This window comes from Cetorhinus maximus, chromosome 4, assembly GCF_964194155.1.
Source record: "Cetorhinus maximus chromosome 4, sCetMax3.hap1.1, whole genome shotgun sequence".
In the NCBI taxonomy this organism is placed as follows: Eukaryota; Metazoa; Chordata; class Chondrichthyes; order Lamniformes; family Cetorhinidae; genus Cetorhinus; species Cetorhinus maximus.
Window position 1 is genome coordinate 68299823 of NC_135882.1, and position 25914 is coordinate 68325736.

Consider the following 25914-nt stretch of genomic DNA (forward strand, 5'->3'; position numbering starts at 1 on the left):
ATCTTGCTAACTCCATCAGCTCTGACAGTTTTCTGTCTTAATTGCTTTTCAGCATAGTTGACTAGAGAGATGACCTTCGATTATTTGTGTTTCGATTTCTCATTTGACATGTTCAACATCACCTAAGTCACATTTGATTGCTAGTTGCCTCAAATGCATGCAATATTGGTCAATTGTCCAGTTTGCTTCTTGCTTAGTGCGTTGGAAGACAATTGTTCGTAAACTATATTTTTCTTGGGCATGAAATAGGTTGTTAATGCATTTTATTTGAGTCATAGGCATTTTAATCTTGCACAGGCAAAGTGTCACAAAAATATCTTCCAATTCTTCACCTCTATTGTAGAGAAGTCAGGCTTTTTTTGCCATCTGTGATTGCAAAACCTTCATCATGCCTTTGAAACATTGAATGCACATCAAAAGGTGGTAGCTTGGGCACAGACAACACCATATTCATTGGTAACAGTGATAAAACTTCTCTGTAATGATTCAAGATTTCTTTTTGATTTGATAGTTATTTTTGCAAGATCAGTGAGTGTGTGTGTACACTATGCAAGCTTTCTTGTTTCTAAATCTGAGCTGGAGTGCCTCTTGTGTATATCCATAAATCTCCAACTTAAAATGCTATCTGCAGCAAGTAGACAAAAAAACCTCAAAAAGTTTCATGCCTGAAAGCAATGTTTCTTATTTTTCCCCCATCCTGAAGCAATTGTGAATTTCTTGGGACAGAAACAGTTACATATTCAACCAAAGACATTTAGAATTCGAACTGTAAACATGGACCTTTTATTATCTCTTCCTAGCAGACTCCCTCTGCTGGTACATGTGTGTATGGTAGCCCCAAGTGGACAAAATGCACAATGCAATTTTCAAAACACTACAAAGACCTATCACATCGCTGACAAGGAAAGAGACTTAGGAAGATGAAGTTCTCGAAGTGTAACATGAAGGCTAGGTATGAGACTGCATCTTGTATTGTTGAAATATAAATTGAATCTATTGAAATAATGAATTAACATACCAATTATAATGTAACACTAATGCATTGCAATATGGAAGGGTTGCAGGATTAAAGTCAGACCTGGAGTCACTCGATTCCCAAGACTGAGCATTAACCAGCTGCAGAAAGAATGTGCTGTGTGATAACATAATTTGTGCTCAGTAGTTCAAAGAAGAGTTTTCATCTCATTAGTAGAACTGTAGATGTCTGCTCATTAGTTTTGCCTTATATAGACTTGTTTTTAACTCTTTTGGTATAATTATCTTAATGAGCAGGCATGACAGTGATCACGTACACCTAGGATCTTGGAATTTAAATCAGGAAATTTCAAGAAATTCTGATGAATTCATCCCCAGGAGCATGCAAGAGAAGTGGTCCAGGTTAGGAACGATTGTCGTCTCCCAGATTGGGCACAGACAACACCATATTTATCGGTAGCAGTGATAAAACTTCTCCGTAATTATTCAAGATTTTTGCTAATGTATGATCATCTTACATTGAATGAATTTTGAATAACTTTTTATATAATTTTATATCAATTTTGCCTCAATAAGTATCTCATTGTAGAGTCGCAAGCCTGAATTACAAACTAAATTTTAAAATGAATTGTAACCCTCAAAGAAACAACATCTGTCTTGGTAGCGACCATGCCCAAGCTGTAGAGAAACAAACAGCAGCTGCTGAAATTCTACACCTTCAGCCACTGTGCGATATACATCCATGTTATGATAAGCAAGATCGTGGCAATGCATTCTCATTTTACACTGTTGCTTACCATGCACCTTAAGGCATTCTTTGTCTCTGCTTTCTGACTGGGTATGGTAGTATAGTGGCCATGCTACTAGGATAGAAACCCAGAAATCTTGAGTTCAAATCCCACCATGGAATGGTGCAAAAATGAATTTAATGAATCATGTAGTGTATCAGCTAGCAACAACAGAAAAAACTGGCCACTAAATGTCCACCACGGACGGGAAACAGTCACCTTTACTTAATCTAGAATGAACCTGACTTCAGACCTAAACTGGTGGTTCACTTTAGGCAAGTCCATAATATTTCAGAGTTCTGTTAATGATTGACCAGCAAAACTGGCTCACTAATAGCACTTTACAACTTAGATCTGTCACTAGGAGTTGCGGTACTTTCCACCTGGCTCCAGAAAGTCTACCAGACAATGCCCAAAGTGGCCTTAGCTAAACAAACACCAGCAACACCAGTAAGCTGCACAGTTTTAACTGGTTAAGCTCTGGCAGTATCCCCATGCACACTTAATGAAAGCTAAATCCAAACTATGCTATTCTGCACCCAAGGACTCCAGACTTAGAGAATTGGCACACAGAAATCCAACAATTGGGTTAGAGATTTCAATATCTTTATTTGGGCCATTTTAGCCATGGTAATTAATCTCTGTACATGCCAGGCATCCAGCTCACTCCATTCTTCCCCTCCTGCACCCTCTCCCCACCACCAAAAGAAAATTATAAGTGCCAGGCCTGTAATTGTCAATAGTTAACCCTACAATTTGAAAGTTAAAAATGTTCTCTCCAGGCAGAATCTATGTTTAGAAGATCTAAAACCACAATTGGGCCCATTGGTTATTCTCTTCTCTGCCCTATAGTTCAAGTAGACAGAGCATAATAATTTTACACATCCATCACAAGCCTTCACTGAAATCTTAGTGACAACACTCAGGTACACATGAATTATACATCTCTGGCAAAAAATGGAGCTTGAAACCACAACTAGAGCTCAAAGCATAGATCCCAGGATCAAGCTTAATGATGAGGCAGGAAATTTCAGAGGGTGATGCAACACTACAGTGAGAACCCAGGATTTTGGCAGTAGTTGTACAGGAAAGAATGTACTTTATTGTAACCTCATGGCCCAACATATACCCACTTTTTCATCATGTCAGATGGCCAATCCTGGTTCAATGAGGAGAGTAAATCAGCATTCCAGGAACAGCACCTGGCATGCTTGAAAATGCTAACTAGTGAAGCAACAAGACTATATGCATTCTAAACAAGAGAAGTACAATGTGGAATTGCTTAGCTCTGTCTAACAACAAATGAGTCAGATGAAAGCTCTGAAAGCCTATCAGATCTAGTCATGACTGGTGGTGAACAGTTAAACAAGTAATTGTTCCACGAACATCCTCAATAATAGCGGAATACAGGATGGGTTCAAAAGAAAAGGCTGAAGCATTTGCAACCATCTACAACCAGAAGTGTCGAGCGGATGATCCTTCTTCACATCCTCTTGAGGTCTCCACCATTACAGGTGCCAGTCTTCAACCACTTTGATTCACAAATATATGGAGTGACAAGGCATTGGAGATGTTGGCAGGCTTAAAAGTGGACAAATCTCCAGGTCTGGATGTTGTGTCCCAGACTGCTGAGGGAGACAAGGGAAGAGATCGCAAGGGCTCTGACCCAAATTTTTAATTCCTCTCTGGCCACAGGGGAGGTGCCAGAGGACTGGAGAACAGCTAATGTGGTTCTGCTATTTAAGAAGGGTTGTAGAGATAAGCCAGGGAACTACAGGCCAGTGAGTCTCACGTCAGTGGTAGGGAAACTATTGGAGAAAATTCTGAAGGAGAGAATCTAACTCCACTTGGGAGAGGCAAGGTTTGATCAAGGATAGTCAGCATGGCTTTGTCAGAGGGAGGTCATGCCTAACAAATTTGATTAATTTTTTTGAGGAGGTAGCCAGGTGTGTAGATGAGGGTAGTGCAGTTGATGTAGTTTGTATGGATTTCAGCAAAGCTTTTGACAAGGTCCCACATGGGAGACTTATAAAGAAGGCAAATGCACATGGGATACAGGGTAATTTGATAAGGTGGATTCAAAATTGGCTTAGTTGTAGGAGACAGAGGGTGATGACAGAAGGATGCTTTAGTGTCTAGAAGCCAGTGTCCAGTGGCGTACCACAGGGATCTGTGCCGGGTCCCCTATTATTCATCATGTATATAAACGACATAGATGACTATGTGGGGGGTAGGGTTAGTAAGTTTGCAGATGACACAAAGATTGGCCGGGTGGTTAACAGTGAGGTTGAGTGTCTTGGGCTACAGGAAGATATAGACGGGATGGTCAAATGGGCAGATAAGTGGCAGATGGGATTTAACCCTGAAAAGTGTGAGATGATACACTTTGGAAGGAGTAATTTGACAAGGAAGTATTCAATGAACGGCATGACACTAGGAAGTTCTGAAGAACAAAGGGACCTTGGCGTGTGTCCATAGATCTCTGAAGGCGGAGGGGCATGTCCGTGGGGTGGTGAAAAAGGCATATGGGACACTTGCCTTTATCAATTGAGGCATAGATTACAAAAGTAGGAGGTCATGTTGGAGTTGTATAGAACCTTGGTGAGGCCACAACTGGAGTACTGTGTGCAGTTCTGGTCGACACGTTATAGGAAGGATGTCATTGCACTGGAGGGGGTGCAGAGGAGATTCACCAGGATGTTGCCTAGGATGAAACATTTAAGTTATGAAGAGAGGTTGGATAGACTTGGGTTGTTTTCATCAGAGCAGAGAAGACTAAGGGGCGACCTGATCGAGGTGTACAAGATTATGAGGGGCATGGATAGGGTGGATAGGGAGCAGCTGTTCCCCTTAGTTGAAGGGTCAGTCACAAGGGGACATAAGTTCAAGGTGAGGGGCGGGAGGTTTAGGGGGGATGTGAGGAAAAACTTTTTTACCCAGAGGGTGGTGACGGTCTGGAATGCGCTGCCTGGGAGGGTGGTGGAGGCGGGTTGCCTCACATCCTTTAAAAAGTACCTGGATGAGCACTTGGCACGTCATAACATTCAAGGCTATGGGCCAAGTGCTGGTAAATGGGATTAGGTAGGTAGGTCAGGTGTTTCTCACATGTCGGTGCAGACTCGATGGGCCAAAGGGCCTATTCTGCACTGTTTGATTCTGTGATTCTGTGAACGTGATACGAAGAAATGGCTGAGTGCACTGGGCACAGAAAAGGCTGTGGTTCTTGACAACAGCCCAACTGTTCCAGTGCAGCTACAAGACTGGCATCTACCAGATATTGCAGAAAGTTACCCAATATGTCCATTTTATCAATCTATTCTCAATAGTCAGAGTGATGGAAGAGATCATCAACAGGGTCATCATATAGCACTTACTAACTAATAACCTGCTCACTGAAGCTTAGTTTGGGTTCAGTCAGGATTGCATAATCTCCAAGACCTCATTACAGTCTTGATCCAAACATGACAAAAGAGCTGAGGTGAACTGAAAGAGACCGTCCTTGGCGAGAAGGCAGCAGTCGACCAATGTGGCACCGAGGAAGCTTTGTAAAACTGGCCAATGGGGATTAGGAGAAAATTCCCCACTGGCTGGATTCATATTAGGTACAAAGCACAAATGGTTGGAGTTGTTGGAGACCAATCATAGTTCCAGGACATCGCTGCAGCAGTTCTTCAGGGCAGCATCCTAGGCCAAATCTTCAACTGCTTCATTAATTACCTTCCTTCCATCATAAGGTTAGAAAGCTATCCACTGATGATTGCAGAGTTCAACTCCATTTGCATGCAGCAAGACCTGAGCAACTTCCATCCAGGCTTGAGTTGATTAAGTGGCAATATTCGTACTACTCAAGTGACAATGAACATTGCCAACATGGGAAAGTCTAACCATCCCGCCATGACATTCAGCAGCATTGCCTTCACCAAATTCTCCACCATCCTGGGTATTGTCATGGACCAGAACTGAACTAGAAGAGCCAAACAAATGTCATAGCTACTAGTACAGGCCAGAGGCTGAGTATTCTGCAGAGAATGGTTCATCTCCTGACTTCCCAAAGCCTCTCCACCACCTACAATGCATCAGTCAGGAATGTAACAGAATACCCCATACTTTCTTAGATGAGTGTAGCTGCAACACTCAAAAGTTTATCATACAGGACAAAGCAGTCTGCTTGATCAGCAGCTCATCCAGCACCATAAACATCTACTGCATCCACCTGGCTGTAGTATGTAGTATATACAGGATTCACTGCAGCAGCATGTTAACTCTTCTTCGACAGCATCTCTCAAACTCAGAACCTCCACTATAGTGAAGGGGAAGGGCAAATTTCCCTCCAAGTTACTTATCTCCATTGCTTCATTGTCGTTGGGTCAAAATCCTGGAACTTCCTACATTGCAGCATTGTGGGAGTACCTTCACCAAACGGACTGCAATGGTTCAAGAGGGCAACTCACTTCTGCCTTTTCAGTTGCAACTAAGGATGAGCAATAAAAGATATTCTCACCAGTGACACCCATATGCCAACCATGAATTCTTAAAAAGTTGGAAGAGCAAAAGAAATGCACAGACACATACGACCCGAAGACTTTGCAAATGTAAGGGGGCAGGGGGGTAAAGCCATTTAAATGAGAACAAGGTTCAGCATTGAATTTGATGTGTTAGGGGAAGGGAAGCCAATGCAGGTTAGCAGAAACGAAGATGACATAATTTGTGTGGCAGAGTTTTAACTGACCAGTAGTTTATGTAGGGTTAAATTTCAGAAGCTGGCAAGGAGACCACTGATGAGCCTAAAGATAAATAAACGCCAGATGAAGGTCTTAGTGGCAGTGAGGTGATACAGATTAGAGGTGTGTAATGTTGCAGAGGCAGAAATAGGCAACCTTAGTGATGCTTTGCAAATAGGAATTCAAGTGAAACTCAAGGTGAAAGTAAACAATGAGGTTGTGCATCATGGATAAATTATCTTTGGTGTGCAGTGGTGTTCAGTCTAAATAATAACAGACCAGGCCTAAGATGTGGAGGTTTTGGCAGGAGATGATCAGGGTACTGTTGGACTTATTAGTGTTAAGTTAGAGAAATTTCTTACGCATTCACACCCAACATCAGGGAAGCATAGTAGTAGTCATGAAATCCAAGGTGGTGGTATTTTGGAGCTGTGTCACTTGCATTGGAACCAAGCAAGACATTAGTACTTCAAAAATGAAGTACAAAACAGAGACAGTGGATAAGGTGAATGTCACAGACAGACCAATCAGGGATAATATAGTTGCAAATATAAAGCTTGTGATTAGTGCTTTGAGCAGAACATACTTGATGCTGTTGGAAAAGCACATGCAAAATAAGCAATCCTCCATAAGAAACATAAGGAATAGGGGTAGTAGACCATATGGCCCATCAAGCCTGCTACACCATTCAATACAATCATGGCTGATCTTCAGTTTCAACTCCACTTTCTTGTCCACTCCCTGGATTCCCTAAAAGGCCAAAAATCTGTCTATCTCAGCCTTCTACAACCCTCTCGGATAGAGAATTCCAAAGGTTCACAACCTTTTAAGTTAAGAAATTTCACCTCATCTCACTCCCAAATGATCAGCTCCACCCGGAGGCTGTGTTCTCGTGTTCCAGACTTGCATGAATCACAAAAGGTTATTATGCAGGTGCAGCAAGTAATTAGCAAAGCTAATGAAATGCTATAGTTTATTGCAAGTGGAATTGAATACATGAGTAGAGAGGTCATGCTTCAGTTATACAGGGCATTGATGAGGCCACATCTGGAGTACTGTGTACAGTATTGATATCCTTATTTAAGAAAAGATGTAAATGCATTAGAAGCAGTTCAAAGAAGGTTTACTCGTTTAATACCTGGAACGGGCAGGTTATCTTATGAGAAAAGGTTGGACAGGCTAAGCTTGTATCTGCTGGAGTTTAGAAGAATAAGAGGCAACTTGATTGAAACATACAACTGGACTGGAGAGCTGAGTCTGAATGTTATAAAAGCACGAGAAGGGATGAAACTGAGAGCAGTGTCAGAGAGTTAAAAGCGTGAGAAGGAGCAAGGCTGAGATGAGCACAGTAAATTGTAGTATTCACAGGAATTACCCTAAATTAAGATAATAATTAAAACAAATTAGTAAATACTGTAGTAAGTGCTTTAGATAAAGTATAAGGCATGTCAGTGTAGCTCGACCAGGTGGAATGTGCATCTTGCTGGATGTGGGAAGTTGTGAAAGCACAAAGTGGCCTCGATGACTACATCTGCAGGAAGTGTCACCAGCTGCAGAAACTTGAGCTCCGAGTTGCAGAGCTTGAGCAACAACTGGAGTCACTGTGGTGCATCCACAAGGCTGAGGATACATAGATAGCATATTTAGAGAGGTGGTCACACCGCAGCTAAGAAGTACACAGGCAGAGAGAGAATGGGTGACCGCCAGAGTATCTAAGAGAAACAGGCAGGTAGTGCAGGAAACCCCTGAGGCCATCTCACTCTCGAGCTACTTTTCCATTTTGGATACCGGTGAGCGAGATGGTTCCTCAGAGGAGTGTAGCAAGGGCCAAGTTCGTGGCACCATAGGTGGCTCAGCTGCACAGGAGGGGAGGAGGAAGAGTGGAAGTGCTATAGTAGGGGATTCCATAGTTCGAGGAGCAGACAGGTGTTTCTACGGCCATAGACGTGACTCCAGCATGCTATGTGGCCTCCCTGGTGCCAGGGTTAAGGATGCCAGAGCAGCTGCAGGACATTCTTTTGGGGGAAGGTGAACAGCCAGAGGTTGTGATCCATATTAGGACCGATGACATAGGTAGGGAAAGAGATGAGGTCCTAAAAGCAAATTTTAGGGAGTTAGGAAGGGAATTAAAAAGCAGGACCTCAAGATCTGTAATCTCAGATTACTCCCAGTGCCATGTGCTAGTGAACATAAGAATAGGACGATTGAGCAGTTTAACACGTGGCTGCAGAAATGGAGTAGAAGGGAGGGCTTCAGATTTCTGAGGCATTGGGATCGGTTCTGCAGCAGATGGGACCTGTACAAGAAAGACGGGACTAGTGTCCTTGCAGGGAGATTTGCTAGTGCTGTTGGGGTGGGTTTAAACTAGTTTAGCAGGGTGGGTGGGAACCTAGGGGGAAATTCAAAGTACAGAGGAGAAAAACTGGCAGTAGGAAGTAGTGAAATATCAACTGATAATGAGGATAAATCAGAGAGTTGCATCACGGTAGATAGGATACTTGGAGAGTTTGATAGAATTAGATTAGGCAACAGAAAGTCATTAGATGAGGTCAAAATAAGCGGGAAAGTAAAAAAGCCTAAATCAGGGCTAATGTATGTGAATGCAAGGAGTGTGGTTCATAAGATTGGCGAACTGCAGGCACAGGTTGACAAATGTAATTATGATATTATTGCTATAACAGAGACCTGGCTCAAAGAAGGGCAGGAATGGGCGTAAATATGCCTGGGTACAAGGTGTTTAGGAGAGACAGGAAAGGAAGAAAAGTGAGGGGCTGGGAGTGACAATATTGGTTAAAGTTGGCATTACTGTACTGGAGAGGGAGGATGTTTCAGAGAGGTCAAGGACAGAATCTCTCTGGCTAGAGGCAAGAAATGGGAAAGGTGCAGTAACATTGATTGGTGTAGTATATAGACCACCAACTCGTGGAAGGGGTGTGGAGAAACAAATTTGCAAAGAAATTACGGAGAGGTGCAAGAGTTATAGAGTTATCATTATGGAAGAATTCAATTATCCAAATATAGACTGGGATAGGAAGAGTACAAAAAGACAAGAGGGGCGAGAGTTCCTGGAATGTGTTCAAGATCATTTTCTAAAGCAGCATGTTTCCAGTCCAACGAGAGGACATGCACTTTTGGACCTGGTTCCAGGGAATCAGAAGGCCCAAGTGGATCAAATAAAGTAGGCGAGCCTCTAGGGGGAAGTGACTATTGTATCATAGGGTTTAGGTTAATCATGGAAAAGGACCGGGAACAATCCAGAGTAGGGGTTAATTGTTGGCAGAAAAGACAATGGCTGAACAATGGATCACCTTCAAAGAAAAAGTATTTCAGGCAATGTCAAGATATATTCCCTTGAAAGGGAAAGGTAGGGCAATTAAACCCAGAGCGCCCTGAATGACGAGAGAGTTAAAAGTAAAGACGAAAAGGAAGAAGTGCACGTACAACAGATGTCAGGTAGAAAATACAATGGTGAATCAGGCTAAATATAGAAGGACTAGAGGGGAAGTGAAGAAACTAATAAGAAAAGCGAGGAGAGAGCATGAAAAGACGCTGGCAGCAAACATAAAAGGAAATCCCAAGGTCTTCTATCAGCATGTAAAAAAATAAAAGGATGGTAAAATAAAGAGTAGGGCCGATTAGGGTCAAAAAAAGAGGACTTGTATGTGGGGGCTGAAGAAATGGCGGAGATGTTGAACAAGTACTTTGCATCTGTCCTCACAAAGGAAGCACTTGCTACCCAGGCTAAGGTGAGAAAGGGGGTAACTGGTACACAAGAAGGTGGTGTCGGAAAGGCTAGCTTTACCCAAAATCGATAAGGTTCCAGGACCAGATGAGATGCATCCAAGGGAACTGAGGGAAGTGAGAGTGGAAATTGCAGAGGCACTAGTGATAATCTTTCAGTCTTCCTTAGACACAGGGGGCATGCTAGAGGACTAGAGAACTACGAATGTTACACCTTTGTTCAAAAAGGGGTGCAAGGATAAAGCTGGCAACTACAGGCCAGTCAGTTTGACCTCAGTGGTAAGGAAACTTCTGGAAACTATAGAACAGGATAAAAATCATAAATCATGTTTAACAAACTTGGAGTTTTTGAGGAGGTAACAGAGAAGGTTGATAAAGGAAACACTGCTGATGTGGTGTATATGGATTTTCAAAAGACATTTGATACAGTGTCACACACAGACTTGCGAGCAAAATTCTAGGTCATGGAATAGAAGGAAAAGTAGGCACTTGGATAAGAAATTGGCAGAGTGACAGGGAACAGAGAGTAGTGATAAATGGTTGTTTTTCAGATTGGAGGAAAGTTTGTAGTGGAGTTCCCCAGGGGTCAATGTTGGGACCCTTGCTCCTCCTGATATATATTAATGACCTAGACTGTGGTGTGCAGGGCATGATTTTAAAATTTGTAGATGATACGAAGATTGGAAATTTTTTCAACTGTGATGGAGATAATCTTGAACTTCAAAAGGACATCAACATTTTGGGCAGACAAGTGGGAGATGAAGTTCAATGCAGAGAAGTGTGAGGTGATTCGATTTGGCAGGAAAGTTATGGTGAGACAGTATAAAATAAAGGGAGAGCCTCTAAAGGAACAGAGGGATCTCAGTGTATACGCACATAGGTCATTGAAGATTGCAGGGCATGTTGAGAAAGCAGTTAATAAAGCATACAGTATCTTAGGCTTTATTAATAGGGGCACTGAGTACAAAAGAAAGGAAGTCATGTTGAATTTGTACAAGACACTAGTTAGGCCTCTTCTGGAGTACTGCGTCCAGTCCTGGACGCCATACTTGAGGAAGGATGTGAAGGTATTGGAGGGATTAATGATTCCTGGTGTGAAGAGCTGCAGCTATGAGGATAGATTGGAGAGGTTGGGACTCTTTTCCTTGGAGAAAAGAAGGCTAAGAGAAGACTTGATAGAGGTATTCAAGATCATGAGGGGTATGGACAGGGTAAATAGTGAGAAACTGTTCCCACTCAAGAGAACATCAAGAACTGAAGGGCACAAATTCAAAATAATTGGCAATAGGAGTAAATGTGATGCGAGGAAATTTTTTTCACCCAGAGGGTGGTTGAAGTCTGGAACAAACTTCCTGAAAGGATGGGGGAGGCAGATTCGATCAAGGTATTCAAAAGGGAATTGGATCGCTACCTGAAAAGAGAGAATGTGCAAGGTTACGCGGATAAGGCAGAGAAATGGGACTAGGTGGAGGTGGCATGGTCTTACAGAAAAACAGTTGCGGACTCGATGACGAATGGCCTCCTTCTGCACTGTAAAGATACTGTGATAAGATCCTGGGGAGACTTGACAGGGTGAATGTGGAAAGGAAATTTCCTCTTGTGGGAGAATCTAGAACTCGGGCTCACTGTTTCAAAATAAGGGGCTGCCCATTTAGGGCAGAGATGAGGAAAGATTTTTTCTCTCAGAGGGTAGTGAGACATTGGAATTCTCTTCCTCAAAAGGTGGTTGAGGGAGTATCCTTGAATATCTTAAAGCAGAGGTAGATAGATTCTTGATAAGCAAGGAGCTGAAAGGTTATCGGAGTAGGCAGGGGTATGAGGTTAAAATCAGATCAGCCATGGTCTTATTGAATGGCAGAGCAGGCTTGAGGGGCCAAGTGGCCTACTCCCGCTCCTAATTCGTATGTTCTTATGTTTAGATTCTCTAGCCAGGGGAAAACAACCTCAGTGTCTACCCTGTCAAACCCTTCAGAATCTTGTACATTTCAATGATATCACCTCGCATTCTTCTAAACTCCAGAGACTATAGACCCAATTTAGTTAGCTTCTCATCTTAGGACAAGCCTTTCATCCCAGGAACCAGGCTAGTGAACCGCCTTCGATGTAAGTATATCCTTTCTTAAATACAGATACAAAAACTGCATACAATATCCCAGGTCCTCACCAGGACCTTGTACAACTGTAGCAAGACTTCTTAATTCTTGTACTGCAATCCACTTGCAATAAAGGCTAATGTCGTTTGCCTTCCTAATTGCTTGCGGTGCCTGCACACTAGCTTTCTGTGTTCCTGGTACGAGTATACCCAAGTCCCTCTGAACATCAACATTAACAAGTTTCATGCCTTTTAAAAAATATTCTGCTTTTCTATTCTTACGAATAAAGTGAATAGCCTCACACCTCCCCACATTATACTCCATCTGCCACCTTTTTGCCCACTCATTTAACCTGTCCACATCTCTTTGTGTCTTATTCACAGTTTTCATTCCCACCTAGCTTTGTATCATCAGCAAACTTAAATACATTACATTCTCTGTCTCTTCATTTAAGTCATTAATACAGATTGAAATAGTTGAGGCCTTAACGCTGATGCTTGCAGCACTCCACCAGTTACAACCTGCCAACTTGAAAATGCCCTTTTTATCCCTACTGTTTGCTTCCTGTCTGTTAACCAATCCTCTATCCATGATATATTACCTCCCTTATCTTGCCTATTAACCTTTTCTGTGGCACATTATCGAATGCCTTTTGAAAATCGAAGTACACTACATCCCCTGGTTCCCTACTCGTTACATCCTCAAAAAACTAAATTTGTTAAACATGATTTCCCTTTCGTGAAATCATGTTGACTGTCTGGTCATCCTTGAATTTTCTAAGTGCTTTGTTAAGACTTATTTAATAATAGATTCCAGCACTTAGCCAACAACTGATGTCAGGCTAACTGGCTTGTAGTTTTCGCTCTCCCTACTTTCTTGAGTAGTGATCCACACATCAGAAATAACAAATAATGTGAACAGCCCAAGTTCATTGTGCAATTCAATAATCTTTGAGCTAACTGTGGTACAATTATAAGATTGTTATATTTTGGGACTGTAGCTTTAAACTTAGGGTAAATGAAGGAGGTCATGCAATCTGACCTGTTCTGCAGTCTGCCTGACAGTAAGCCTGGGTGGTTTAATTGTTAGACATCACAGGAGGACTTAGATTGTTTTACTGAGAAGAAGGTGCAAAGTATTTATACTTTGAGACAATAGCAACAGTCTCTGAGTTTACGATGAGTAGACTCTGAGTGCCAGAAAGGTGTTGTAGATAACCGGTTATAAATAGTTGTGCTGCAATCTGTCCATTTACTTATAAGATGAGAGGGAGTTGGGTCAAAAATAGCTAATCAGCAGTTCTACCTGGACACAAAGTTAATATGTTTCACATTGCCATGGGGAAAGAGGGCAGAGGAGATCAGGCTACAAGCTTCCCTACAAATCAATGAATATCACAGACAGCAGTTCTGTGTCGACATCCGAGAGAAAGGCTGCTTGGCTTCACGAGATACTATTGCTGGACACAGGAGAGACATGTCCTTGCAGCCTCCTAAGGATTCCGGGAGATCTGTCCTGGTATAACCTGGAGAAGAATCATTGCAGCAGGCTTTACTGCTAGTGGTGGATTTAAGAAACTCTGAAAACTGGGGAAAGCGCTTGGAGACAGTCACTCAAAGTTACTACTCGGTAAAGAGGGGATACTAGAACCCATTGGGAAGCTAGAAGCAACTGAGGACTGTTTGCTATAAAGTTTGAAATTCCATGGAGAGTGTGATGTTTAATAAGTATAAAAAAGGAATGTTCCTCGCTGTAGTTCAAAATGTAAGATGGCTACAAAAAGAAAAACAGTGCTTAGTCAATAGTGCTTTTAGTCATTTGTTAGAGTAAAAGTTTTCAAACATGAAATCTTGCCATGTCATTCTTTTAGTTACTAACTGGAAATTTGAATCTCTTTTTAAAAGTTAGCAGTTTCTATGGAGATCATAACATCTGACAATGAATGTTCATATTAGTGTTCATGCATCAAATCTACAGTATCTAGGTGTTGCTCTAGCTGTAAGAAAGGAGAGACTTTTCTGCCTCCCTCATTGTAACAAATTGATTTTTTTCCCTCCATAGACGGAAGCCAAAAATGTAACCTTTGATCCTTTCTTCAGCTCTGTGGCAAATATTAGTCCACCAAGCTGCCAATTAAACCCACCAGCTATTATTAAAAACCTCCCTCCTCTAACCAGTGAGAGCCATAGCAAATACTTTTTTCTGGAACAGCAATCTGGAAGAGGAATGGCACCTTCATGGGATGGGCTTCACCATCAAAAATGAGCCTGTCTGGCTACGCAGTGACTCCCCAGTTGGATACGCGAGACCCTCATGACCCTTTGGCTCACCCTAATAAGGAAACTGTGTGCTACTGTCATGGGTGTATATACTCTTAGACTAAATGTATTAGGCGAGCCAAAGAGGGATTCTACTCCAACCTAGAGTAATCCCTAACCCAAGTCCCAGCAAGAGATAAGCCTTGGTAACTTCAACGAACCTCTGGAAAGGTGTAATTAGCAAGGGAGGAATAAGGAAAACAAATTCCAATGGAGTTCTTCACCTGATGAAATGCTTAAAACATGACCTCGTCATAACCAACACTGTTTAGTCAGAGAGACTAGCATAGGGCCTTGTAACAACGCCCACAATGCAAGCGCTGGCACCTGATTAACTACGTCACCATCCAAGCAAAAGATTGCAGGGATGTCCGAGTCACTCACGCTATGGCCTGTGTCAATGACTGCTGGACAATTGTTGCCTAATCCATCATCTCCATCAACCTGGCCCCTAAACAGTGACAGCAACAGAACACAGCCCTAAGAAAATTAACGTTAAAGCCTCATGGATCCGGCAAAGGCAGCTCTTCTCAGCCACTGCCTTACACACAGCCTCTCAACTCCTCGCCACAAGAGTTACAATGTGTCCAGAGTAATTGTCTACTTTACATTTCACCATAATGAAGACATTCTTGGCTTCTCAACTGGGACCAGAAACTGGTTCAACAAGAATGACCAAGAGATACAGGAGCTAATCAAGTGCAAGTGCAAAGCATTCTGGAACCCCCACCATACTTCAACAGAAAAGCAGATCTATGCGCATCCAAAGGCAACAGTACATCAATCTGGCACCTCAAAGTATTGGAGAAATACCCCCCATCAATGCTGTCTCCACAAAATCCTTCAAATTTATTGGAAAAATAATCAATCTAATGTCAACATCCTCTCCCAAGTCAACATTCCCAGCATCAACGTGCTATTCACCCAAAACCAGCTTTGCTGGGCAGGCATATTGTTCGCATGCCTGAACCTGGCTCCCGAAATAACTGCGTTGAATGAAACAAATTTCATATTATAAAATCATAGAACGGCTACAGCACGAGATCATTCAGCCCATCTTTTCTTTGCTGGCTCTCTGCAAGAGCAACTCACCTCATCCCACTCACCCACCTGTTTGTTCCCTATAACCCAGCAAATGTTTTGTTCAGTTAATTATTCAATTCTCTTCTGATTTTTAAAAATTTAGTCTGCCTCCACCGAACTCTCAGGCAGTGCATCCAAGATCCTAACCACTAGCTGCGTAAAATATTTTTCATGTCACCAGTGCTTCTTTTACCAATCCAACGTTCTTTAACTTGTCCACCTTCAAAGATTTGAATAAGTACCTCCCTGGCCTGTATCTGTTCCTGCAGCCCATTTAAAATTAAAATAGTTTATATTACTTTCATCATCCTAACAGAATGCATGACTTCATACTTTTCTTCTTAAATTTCATCTCCCATTTACCAGTTTACATCCTCCTGAAGTCTATAACTAACCTCCTCACTGTTTAAATATATCAGGGATGGTTCTGAAAATTTCCATTTTTAAAGAGAACTATGGTTTCAAATATGGCCAAATACATTAAGAGGTTGTGATCTAGCAAGAATTTATGAAGTTTTGAAGTCTTAATAAGTATTTAATGTCGTGAGGCATGAATTGAACTGAGGAATGGTTCATTCATCACATTTTTGAGGTAGACGGATAGCACTTGTTGCCATTTGTTGTAAGAAAACTAAGGCGCCATATGAATAACCTATTGCCTATATTTTCTCTTCCAAATGTGTACCTGTTCTAATGTATGTGATTAAGAAAGACACACTTTGGATCTTTGTCAGTTACAAATTTATTCTTGTTTTCTGCAGACTACTTACCTTTAGAGTGCCTTTACTTTCATCTTTATTTTCTAGCTGTCTCAATTTTTCCTCATACAAGCCTTGGAATTCGTTCGATAAATGTTTCATGTTTTGCCTGACTAATGTTGGTGCTGGAAACGCAGATTCCTTGCCTCCCGCTCCCAGCAGCTCCAAGTCCCGCCGCAAGCCGCCACTAACGCCTCCTTCAACATTACCACGGCCCGAGGAGCCAGTCTGTAATTTTATTCGATCCCGATCAGAACAACGGACCCTCAGGTCCTGCTCGCCAATATCCATTGATCTGGTTCAATCATACAAAAGACTTTTGTCGTTAGGCATTTTGACAATACGCCAATCTCCAGCCGCTTGGTTCTAGCTGTTAACCAAACTTTGAATCTAACGGAATGCGCCGCTGGAACTCCCGCCTCCTCTACCCCTATTGGTGGAAAGGGCAGCAGGAGCGAACGCTTCCTCTACACTGATTGGTGCAGGTGTGGCTGGAGCGCCCGCCTTCTTTACACTGATTGGTGAAAAGGCGGGGGGGGGGGGGGGGGCTGCTACTCCCGCCTCCTCTACACTAATTGGTAGAGGGTGCGTTTGGGGCGCCCGCCTCCTCGCCACTGGTTGGTGAGAAAGGTCGCTCGAGCGGGCGGTTTGGTTCGCTCCCATGCCAATCGCGTACGTCACTAAAACCGGTTCCTCGCACTTGGTCGGCCGAGAGCCTGTAATAAAATCAGCGGCGCAAAGGAAAAAATGTGAATTATTAACCGAGAGAGGGAGAGGGAGAGGGTACGAGTGGCCTCCTTAGCATAGACAAGCTCCATTTTCTTCTCTTATACGTTTGAAAAGGGTCAAACGGGTTTGCAGCGATTGTTTTCACACCCCTAAACCGGTAACCGTTGACGAGTGACAGGCGGAAGCTGCCCTCTGATTGGTTGTTTTGCATTCCGGAAGGGCAACTGGTCGCTTGGTTACAGAGGCTTTACGCGGTTGGGAGGAAGAGAGGTTCTGGTAGGTGTTGTGCTTGTAATCGGTGAAACTCGGTCAATGCTCTGTAGTTGTATCTTTTAAAAAAGGGACCGGGCGTTTATTTCCTCGTCCTCTCTGTTAAAGTCCGGATTCAATTTCCTTAATTAAAAAGCACGATAATAAATCATGGCCTACCTGTGGCTGCTCTACGGAGCGCTTGAGCCAGGGCATGCCCAACCTCTTGTCACAAATTTACCTCGAACGCGCTCTTACGATTTCCGTAGCCCCTCAAATTTAGAGAGAAACGTCATCTTAGTCATAGTATTTTTGGTGGCTGGCATTAATCTGCTACTAGAGCAAATTTAGCATCTTCAACTTATAATGTGGAAGACCACAAATAATATTTTACTCCTACAATGAAGAGCTTTTTGGTGAATTATCAAAATCACCTACCTCACCCTTTGCCTTCAGAAGCCTCTTTGACATGTATTGTTTTGTGGATTTCTTCCCCTTCCTCTAATTGCTGCATGTTTCCTACCCTGGACCTTCTGAAGAGATCTGGTGTTTCACAAAAGATTACATTATAAATAATCGTTTGATAGTACAGAACTCGAGTATTGCTGAAAAAAGATATTTTGCCAAATCTTTTTGTCTTGCACTCATCAGGACAATCGCAAGAATACCAATGTCAGGGGAAGCAACAATTTTATACTGTATGAACAGAGAGTGCTGACAAGAAACCAGCACAGGCATGATGGAACGAATGGCCTTCTTCTGTAGTATATAATACAATACCATGAGGTTAATGCCTATGATGGTCCGTAATGAGGTCCTGATCTCAGACTGTGTGAGGCACGGACTAGAGTTCAACTACTTTTTTCTTTCTCCCATGTGAGGCAGATGAATAGAAATTGAAGCCAGCAATGGATATATCATCATAAGACTTAGAACAGAAATCGGGGTGGGTGGAGGACGCAAGGAGAGGAAGCTACTGTTAGCAAACTGCCATTTTGATTACTACTGGAATGTTTTAACCTCTGCCACTGACGATGGGTGGAGGTAATGCTTTCGCCCATTTGTTAGCCTGTTTATCTATAAATGATCTCAAAAACTAATGGGCAGATTTCAATGAAACTTGGTACACAGATGGGGCACGGCCCAAGGAAGAACTGATTAGTCTTTTGCGAAGATGCAGATCCGCGTTCAGATCCTGGAATTTTAAAAGGATCCATTAACATTGGGAGATGGGGTGAATTGACTTTTTTTAGAATGTTTTGGGCTGTTTTATTTAGAATGTTGTTGATTGTTTTAGAATGATATGGATTGTCTCAGCTGCTGGGATGGAATTTGTCACCGTTGTCAAAATGTGAGCAGAGTTTTCAGAGCAGGTTTTTGGATGTGGATTGGCCTAAAGCCCCTCCTCAGTGAGCTGGAAGCTCTTAATAAAAAGATTTCTTTTTTCAGCTTTGTAGTTACAGAGCAACAATCACACAACAAAGAGCTGCGTAATTGTAATAACATTGAGTTAACACAGCATAGCAGAAGTATGTGTTCTACTGAGTGCCCTCTTGTTAAAATGTCTGGCTGAAGAAAAAAGACTTACATTTATATAATACCTTTCACAACCACTGAGCATGCAAAAGCACTTTACAGCCAATGAAGCACTTTTATGTGTCTTCTTAGGTAGCCCCTTGGGATGACTTGCTTCCACTCCAGTTCAGTGGGTTTTGAGATGGCTGATGAGTTCCAATGCACAATCTGCAGACTCTGCCACATGTGGGGCAGGTGGTGCTTGAAGGGTTGGGTTGATGATTTGTTTGGAGGTTGGGGCGCACTCTCTTGACTTTGCCTCTGCTGTTCCTGACAAAATCTCTCAATGTGCTTGGCACCTTCCCAAATGTACCTTCTCCATTTTAATCAGTCACAAGTCAGTGGGATGTTTGACCTCTTCAGGGGTGCTTTGAGGACACCCCTAAAGGACACGAGTGTCAATGGTTCATTCAGAAACTGAGCTCCAGGTCATTGTTGACTCCTTCTCCAAAGCCTATGAGAACATTTTTAAGTATTCACTGTTGTATTGTGAGAAATGTGGCAGCCAATTTGCACACAGCAAACTCCAACATACAGCAATGTGATAATGATAGATAATCTGGTTTTGCGATGTTGGTTGAGGGAAGTACTGCCCAGAAGTCATCAACACCTTCTCAAGGCCAATTAGGGATAGGCACCAAATGCTGGCTTAGCCAGCGAAACCTGCATCCATGAAAGAATTTTTTTTTAAATGACACCATGGTTAACTCCCCTACTCATCTTCGAAGTAGAGCCTTGGGATCTTTTACACCCACCTGAAAGGGCAGAGCCTTGGGTTAACATCTCATTCCAAAATCAGCACCTCTGACAGTGCAGCACTCCCTCAGTACCGCACTAGAGTAGCAGGCTAGATTATTGTGCACAAGTCTCCGGAGTGAGACTTGAACCCACAACCTTCTGAATCAGAGGTGAGAATGCTGCCAACTGAACCACGGCTGACATGCAGGTACATTAATTTAGCCTGAATGAATTGTAAACATTTGTATGACATCATAACCTTCAGAATTCTAGAAAAATGTAACTATATTAAAGGAATGCTGCAGGTTATCAGTCCCTTGATGAGTACTTAAATATCTGTCTGTTTAAATAAAAAACATTGGCAGACTTTTTTTTTGCCTTTTTTGTGTATAACCTTAACATAAGGTGACTGGTTTCCTGATTGGGGCTTCCATCTTATCTGCATTTCTCAGGTTTAGATACAGAAATACAACATTCTTCTGCCAAGCCCAGTAGCAGTGGCAGTCCTGGGAGCTAAAAGTTGGTAACAGAATGAGAAGTTCCAGGAGCTTGGAACTACAGGACAGATTGTGACCTGTTTGGAAAACCAGCTACCTGGAGAGAAGCTTATTAAGTTATTTATTATAGGGGGTGTTTTACAGATACTGTAGTACTTTATGAAACAGCACTTCAAGGATTTATCTTACCATTTTCATTTAATCTTTTCCAGGATACTGTTTTTGATATGTATTGCTAGCCACTAGAGAAGTGTATTCTACTGAAAAGTGACATAATTCTAAATGTTGCAAAAAATAAGCTGTCATTTCAGAAGATTGTCTTTTCAAAATGTGCAAATTATAATATAAAAAAGTCCACTTGATACATGGAAACTAAAGTTCAGAATTCAAAGGAAGTTTATACAGTATCACTTTTGAGAAGTTCTGTCATGTTGATCTGAACAGCGGGTTAAAGTGGAACCTGTTCTTTAATATGCTGGAGCATGCAATGCTGAGGGATCTGTCCAACTTGTAATGAAGACAGACTCCAATGCACTAGCAGGAATAAATGACTGTCATGTATTTCCTTACATTACTACTAGTGACTACACTGGGGGAGACGATGGTGTTGTGGTAATGTTGCTGGACTAGTAATCCAGAGACCCAGGCTAATGCTCTGGGGGCATGGGTTCAAATCCAACCACTGCAACTGGTGGAATTTGAATTCAATTAATACATCTGGAATGTAAAGCTAGTCTCAGCAATTGTGACCATGAACCTATCATCAATTGTCATATAAACCCATCTGGTTCCCTAAAGCCCTTTTAGGGAAGGAAATCTGCCATCCTTACCTGGTCTGGCCTACATGTGACTCCAGACTCTTAACTGTCCTCTGAAATGATGTAGCAAGGTCAGTTCAAGGGCAATTGAGGATGGGCAACAAATGCTGGCCTTGCCAGTAACGCCCACATCCCATGAAAGAATGAAAAAAATATTTTGCTGGTTGTGAAGCACTTTGAAATGCCCTGAGGTTTGTGAAAGGCACTATATAAATGCAAGTGTGTTTATTCTTAATTATGAAAGATGCAATTTGCAATCTATGAAGCCTGAGTTCATACAAGGCAGAAATTGGGAAACTGTGAGGCTTGAGCAGGCAGCTAAGCCCATCTGAAATCAGATAAAAAATGTAGCCATCTGCATTACTTCTAATATATTGCCTCCCAAGCACCAAAGAAAACTGCTTTTGGTAGGTCTCAGCATCTCTGGGTGGCAGTGGTGCTTTGGCATTTAGTTTCTAAGTTTAAATTGGGGCTGCTGCCAGTGACAGAACAGTGAGGTAAATGATTCATAAATCCTGTTGTAGAAGCTAGACTTTGGTTTAAATCCAGTGGAGACAGTGAGATAGAAATCTGCTGGCTGTAGAAATCCTCTGTCAAAAAAGTTTAGAAAATTTCAACAATTCCTTTGAGCTGCAACTTAAGGCCACAGAACAGAGTTGCACATAATTCAGCATTTAGAGAGATGAAAAGAGAATTTGGTAAATACTTGAAGGGAAAACATTTACAGGGCAATGAGGAAAGAGCAGGCTGTAATTGTTTAGCTCTACCAAAGAGCCAACACAGGCACTATTGGCTGAATTGCTGCCTCCTGTGCTGTATCATTCCATGATTCCGTCTAAATATTTCTCAATTTCCTTTTGAAAGATACTTCATCTGCTTCCACCATGCTTTCAGGCAGTCCTCCAAATCATAACTACTTGCTGTGTGAAAAAATGCCTTTAGTTCCTCTGCCAGTCAACTTAAATCTATGAACTCTGGTTACTGACATTCCTGCCACTGGAAACTGCAGGAAGAGCTTTTTTTTGGAGAGTTGGGAGGCCTTGGATCGCACTAGTGGAGTTGGTAACATAAACAGAAGCTATCTCTCAGGGCAACTAGGGACAAGCATGAACTAAATAAAATGTAAACCACCCAACAAATCTATTAACGTGGCCAAAGCAAAAATTCGAACTTAAATGATGCTTGTAACCACTGCCAACCACCCCGCCCCCCAATTGTGTCTACTGCTGGAATCTGGACTTGGCAAAATGTTTGCAGCTCCAAGATTCTTTTGTCTATATATTACAGTAATATTTGCAATGCTTCAAGTTGGTGTATTTTCAAAGTATCAAGGAAGCATCTCATCTTTCTTGCTGCTTGTTTTTTCGCTTTGTCCAAGCATTTTCCCCCCAAAAAACTGCAGAGAAGACTTTTATCTTAAGCAGTGAGCAGTACAATACCTAAATGCCTTTAAACACATTTTTGATTCAATCTAATTCCTTAGTTATTACCATCAATATAATAGAGCGCATACTTTTCCAAATTGAAGTGCAAGTTATTGGTAGTGTTTGTGGAGTGTAGTAGGCCTAAAAGTTGTTTGAGGAAACAGGCTTTTTCCATAAGCTTTGAAAATTTAGACAACAATTTTCTTAAAGGGAAAAGCTATTGACAGAGGACTGTGATGGTAATACATCTCCTGGTACGTCTTGGGAGCTTGTCAATAGAAATGTAGGTATTGATAGAAGCCTGTGGGAGACGTCTTTCTGCCTGCCTTACATCCGTGTGATCTCTAAATCATAACTACATTAATGTTGACAAGCTCCTGACAATAGTCACATTACTATTGATAGGTTTCTGTCAATAATATGTTGCCAAATAAAATGTATTAATTCATAATTTGTAAACTGTTCAATAACTGTATTGAAGAAAAATTCAAGGGAAGTTCCTACTCCCACAGTGATATGCTATTATAATTTATATTGGTTTAAAATATATTTTAAAAACAAGCATTACTGCCAGATATTGTGGTGAGTTTAGCTAAGAAACATGATAAACACAAATGATGTAAAGTCCTATGGTAACAAAGCTCTCCAGTCCGAAATGCTTGGGACCAAGGCATTTGTGGATTTCAGAATTTTCTGGATTATAGAATAATGTTAGAATGATAACCATAAGTGTGTGAACCAGATATATATATATGGACCTGAGATACAAAGCAGCGACAAAACATTATAAAGCACTAACAAAAATATTTATCCAAATATTGTATCTTCCATGTTTCCAAAGTACTGTACCAAAATGATGCCTAGAGAACAGGTGATTCCAGGTGACCCAGAATTTGCACTACCAACAGGCCCAGGCTGGGGAAAGTAGGGTAATGATTATTTACTAAAAATTCAATATAAAAAACCAGGTTTCTTTCCCAAAAAGATTGGCAATGTATTACCAGTGTGAAAGGCTTTGATTTTTAATTTTAATTCCTACGCAATTAGCTGACTTTTCTTCCTCTGTCATCCATCTTGTCTCTCTCCTGCAGCCTTCCCACTGAAACACTAAAGACTTACTCTTATCTTCAGTAGAAGCAGGACCATTAGAATGACTATAAAGGCTTTCACATTCACTATTTCACAATCTGTTGCAATGCCATGAGTGGCGAGCCTGTGAGTTGCTTAGGCCTGCTCAAAAAAATTCTGGACAGCTGGGCCCAGATTTTTAACCTCAAGATGCGAATTGCGAGTCAAACCATTTTCTGACATAATGTGGGAATTCTGGAATCTGGTCCCGCCTGCCATTTTTAAGTCCCCCTGCAGCGTTCCAGCCTGAATGAAGGCACAAAAATCCAGCTCTGGTGTTTCTGGAATTTGGATTTCCGTACTGGAGAGAGTACATTAAAGCATGTGACAAATTAACATTCTGTTTTGTGCAGACAAGCCATAAAATCTGCTTCAAAGTTGGCTAAATGCATTCCTTTCAAAAACTGAAATAAAATGTTGATGAAAAGTTATACAGATATTTGGAGACTAGAATTTTTTAGTGAGGGATTAGCTCCAAAACAGTACTGCAACTGCACTTTTGCAGAATGAAAGAGGCCCACTGAGGTTGTGGTGCAGACTCATTGAAGGAAGAGGCTTTAACAATTAGTGCCACCTTCTGCAACCCCTGCATGGTTTCTCAGTGCCAGAAGAAATTCAGTGACATCGCCAAGGCCGTCAGAGTAGCAGGAGGCAATCGTACCTTAATGAGGATGTTTTCCTGTTGCAGCTACCTTGCTCTTGCCCCATCTGCAGTTTAACATCTACGTGCAGGAGTATCATAGTACCCTTCACACCCCCTCCCTTCTTCTGCAAGTGTTTCTTTACTTATAGCTGGACATGCAGAAGACTCACGTGATGAATATTTCCTTGATAGTACCTGTTTTTCCCTTTTCAGAAACCGGGGTTGTATTCCATATGATATCATGCAAATGCCTTTACTCTTCATTGTTTCTTAAAAGGGAAATGGCCCACAACCAAAGGATTGGAAATAATAGCTCAGCTAGTCACCTCAGAGTCTCCTGAGACTATAGGAAAAATGTGACGCTGGAATTAAGAGCCCACATGACTAGGCACCTAGTAGAGATATGGTGTTCTTAAATAGTAGTATAGTAGGCATATTTGTTGTTGGGGGGAAAAGCTTTTGACACTGGTGGAATTGGTGCAGAATGATTTTTTGCAAGGGGGATGATTGTTTGCACCAAGGAATAACAATGATTTCTAACTGGGAGCTTTGGAGGAGATAGGCATGTCAGCAAGTAAAAACAAAAAGCTACTGCGGATGCTGGAAATCCAAAACAAAAACAGAATTACCTGGAAAAACTCAGCAGGTCTGGCAGCATCGGTGGAGAAGAAAAGAGTTGACGTTTCGAGTCCAACATGACCCTTCAACAGCAAGTAGCTGAGTTAAGTTTAGTATCAAAGGAAAGCCAGGGTGGCAGAACTCATTTGGCAATGGATTAGGATATTGGCACAAGGTTTCTAATAAGGCATACTTAATAAACCTATGACACCTGCCTTTAATGTTCAAGTATGCAGTACATGCGATAGACTTAAGCATACAGTTAAAAAGTCGTACTGACCACCACACTTGATGATGGTTGGTTGGTTTCAAATATGCTACAGTTTTGAGCTTTGTATCTTAGGCCTTTACAAAATCAAATACTCATTAAAAAAATGCCAATTTATATATCTCTTTCATACCCATTATGTGTGGTGTCTGTGTTCCCCCAATTTTGGCCTCATGCATCTTGGATTTCCATCACCCCACCATTGACTAGGGTGTGATTGGCCATCTAGACACTTAGCCCTGAAATTTCTTCCCGAAAACTTTCCACTTCTCTACATCTATCTCCTCCTTTAAGATGCACCTTAAAACCTATTTGACCAAGCTTTTTTATCACCTGTCCTAATATCTCCTTAAGGGGCTGGTGTAAAATTTTGTCTGCCAACTCTCCTTTGAAGCACCTTGGCACATTTTGCTACATTAACAGTGCAAGTTGTTGGTGTGCGTGACAAAACACATAATTCTTCATTGCGCAATTATATAAATGTTAAAATACAAATCCATGTAAGGAGAATTTAATTGACATAACCTTATCAATAATGTTAGTTTTTCTTGCTTAACAGGCTTTTTTCTCCATTGAGCTAACAAGTGTGACTCTTTTAGTTCATTATCTTATTGATAGTTTCCCTCTTGTTCCATATAATTGCTATTCTACCAAATGAAACCTTTAATTATAAGTCTGTCGTTGTTTCTGTATCATCCATACCAATTAAATTGATGATGTACGACCAGATGTGTTCCTTTGTGAAACTAT

At 41.6% G+C, this 25914-nt stretch overlaps 2 protein-coding genes across 5 annotated transcripts in view; one reads left to right on the forward strand and one right to left on the reverse strand.

Annotated features, from left to right (window-relative positions):
* The window catches only part of LOC144679671 (uncharacterized), a 665324-nt gene extending 648430 nt beyond the window's left edge, over positions 1–16894 (reverse strand). For all 3 annotated transcript variants that reach the window (XM_078540272.1, XM_078540271.1, XM_078540273.1), the window contains exon 1: positions 16490–16894. In XM_078540272.1, the coding sequence (XP_078396398.1) occupies positions 16490–16768 (279 nt within the window). In that variant the 5' untranslated portion in view covers positions 16769–16894. The remainder of the gene's footprint in view (positions 1–16489) is intronic.
* A 355-nt stretch (positions 16895–17249) lies between these two features.
* The window catches only part of pex2 (peroxisomal biogenesis factor 2), a 28876-nt gene continuing 20211 nt past the window's right edge, over positions 17250–25914 (forward strand). The window contains exon 1 of one of the 2 annotated variants that reach the window (XM_078540275.1): positions 17250–17482. The gene's annotated coding sequence lies outside the window, so the exon portion shown is untranslated. Of the gene's footprint in view, positions 17483–23354; positions 23432–25914 lie in introns of those variants that run through there. The other variant, XM_078540276.1, reaches the window with a different exon arrangement.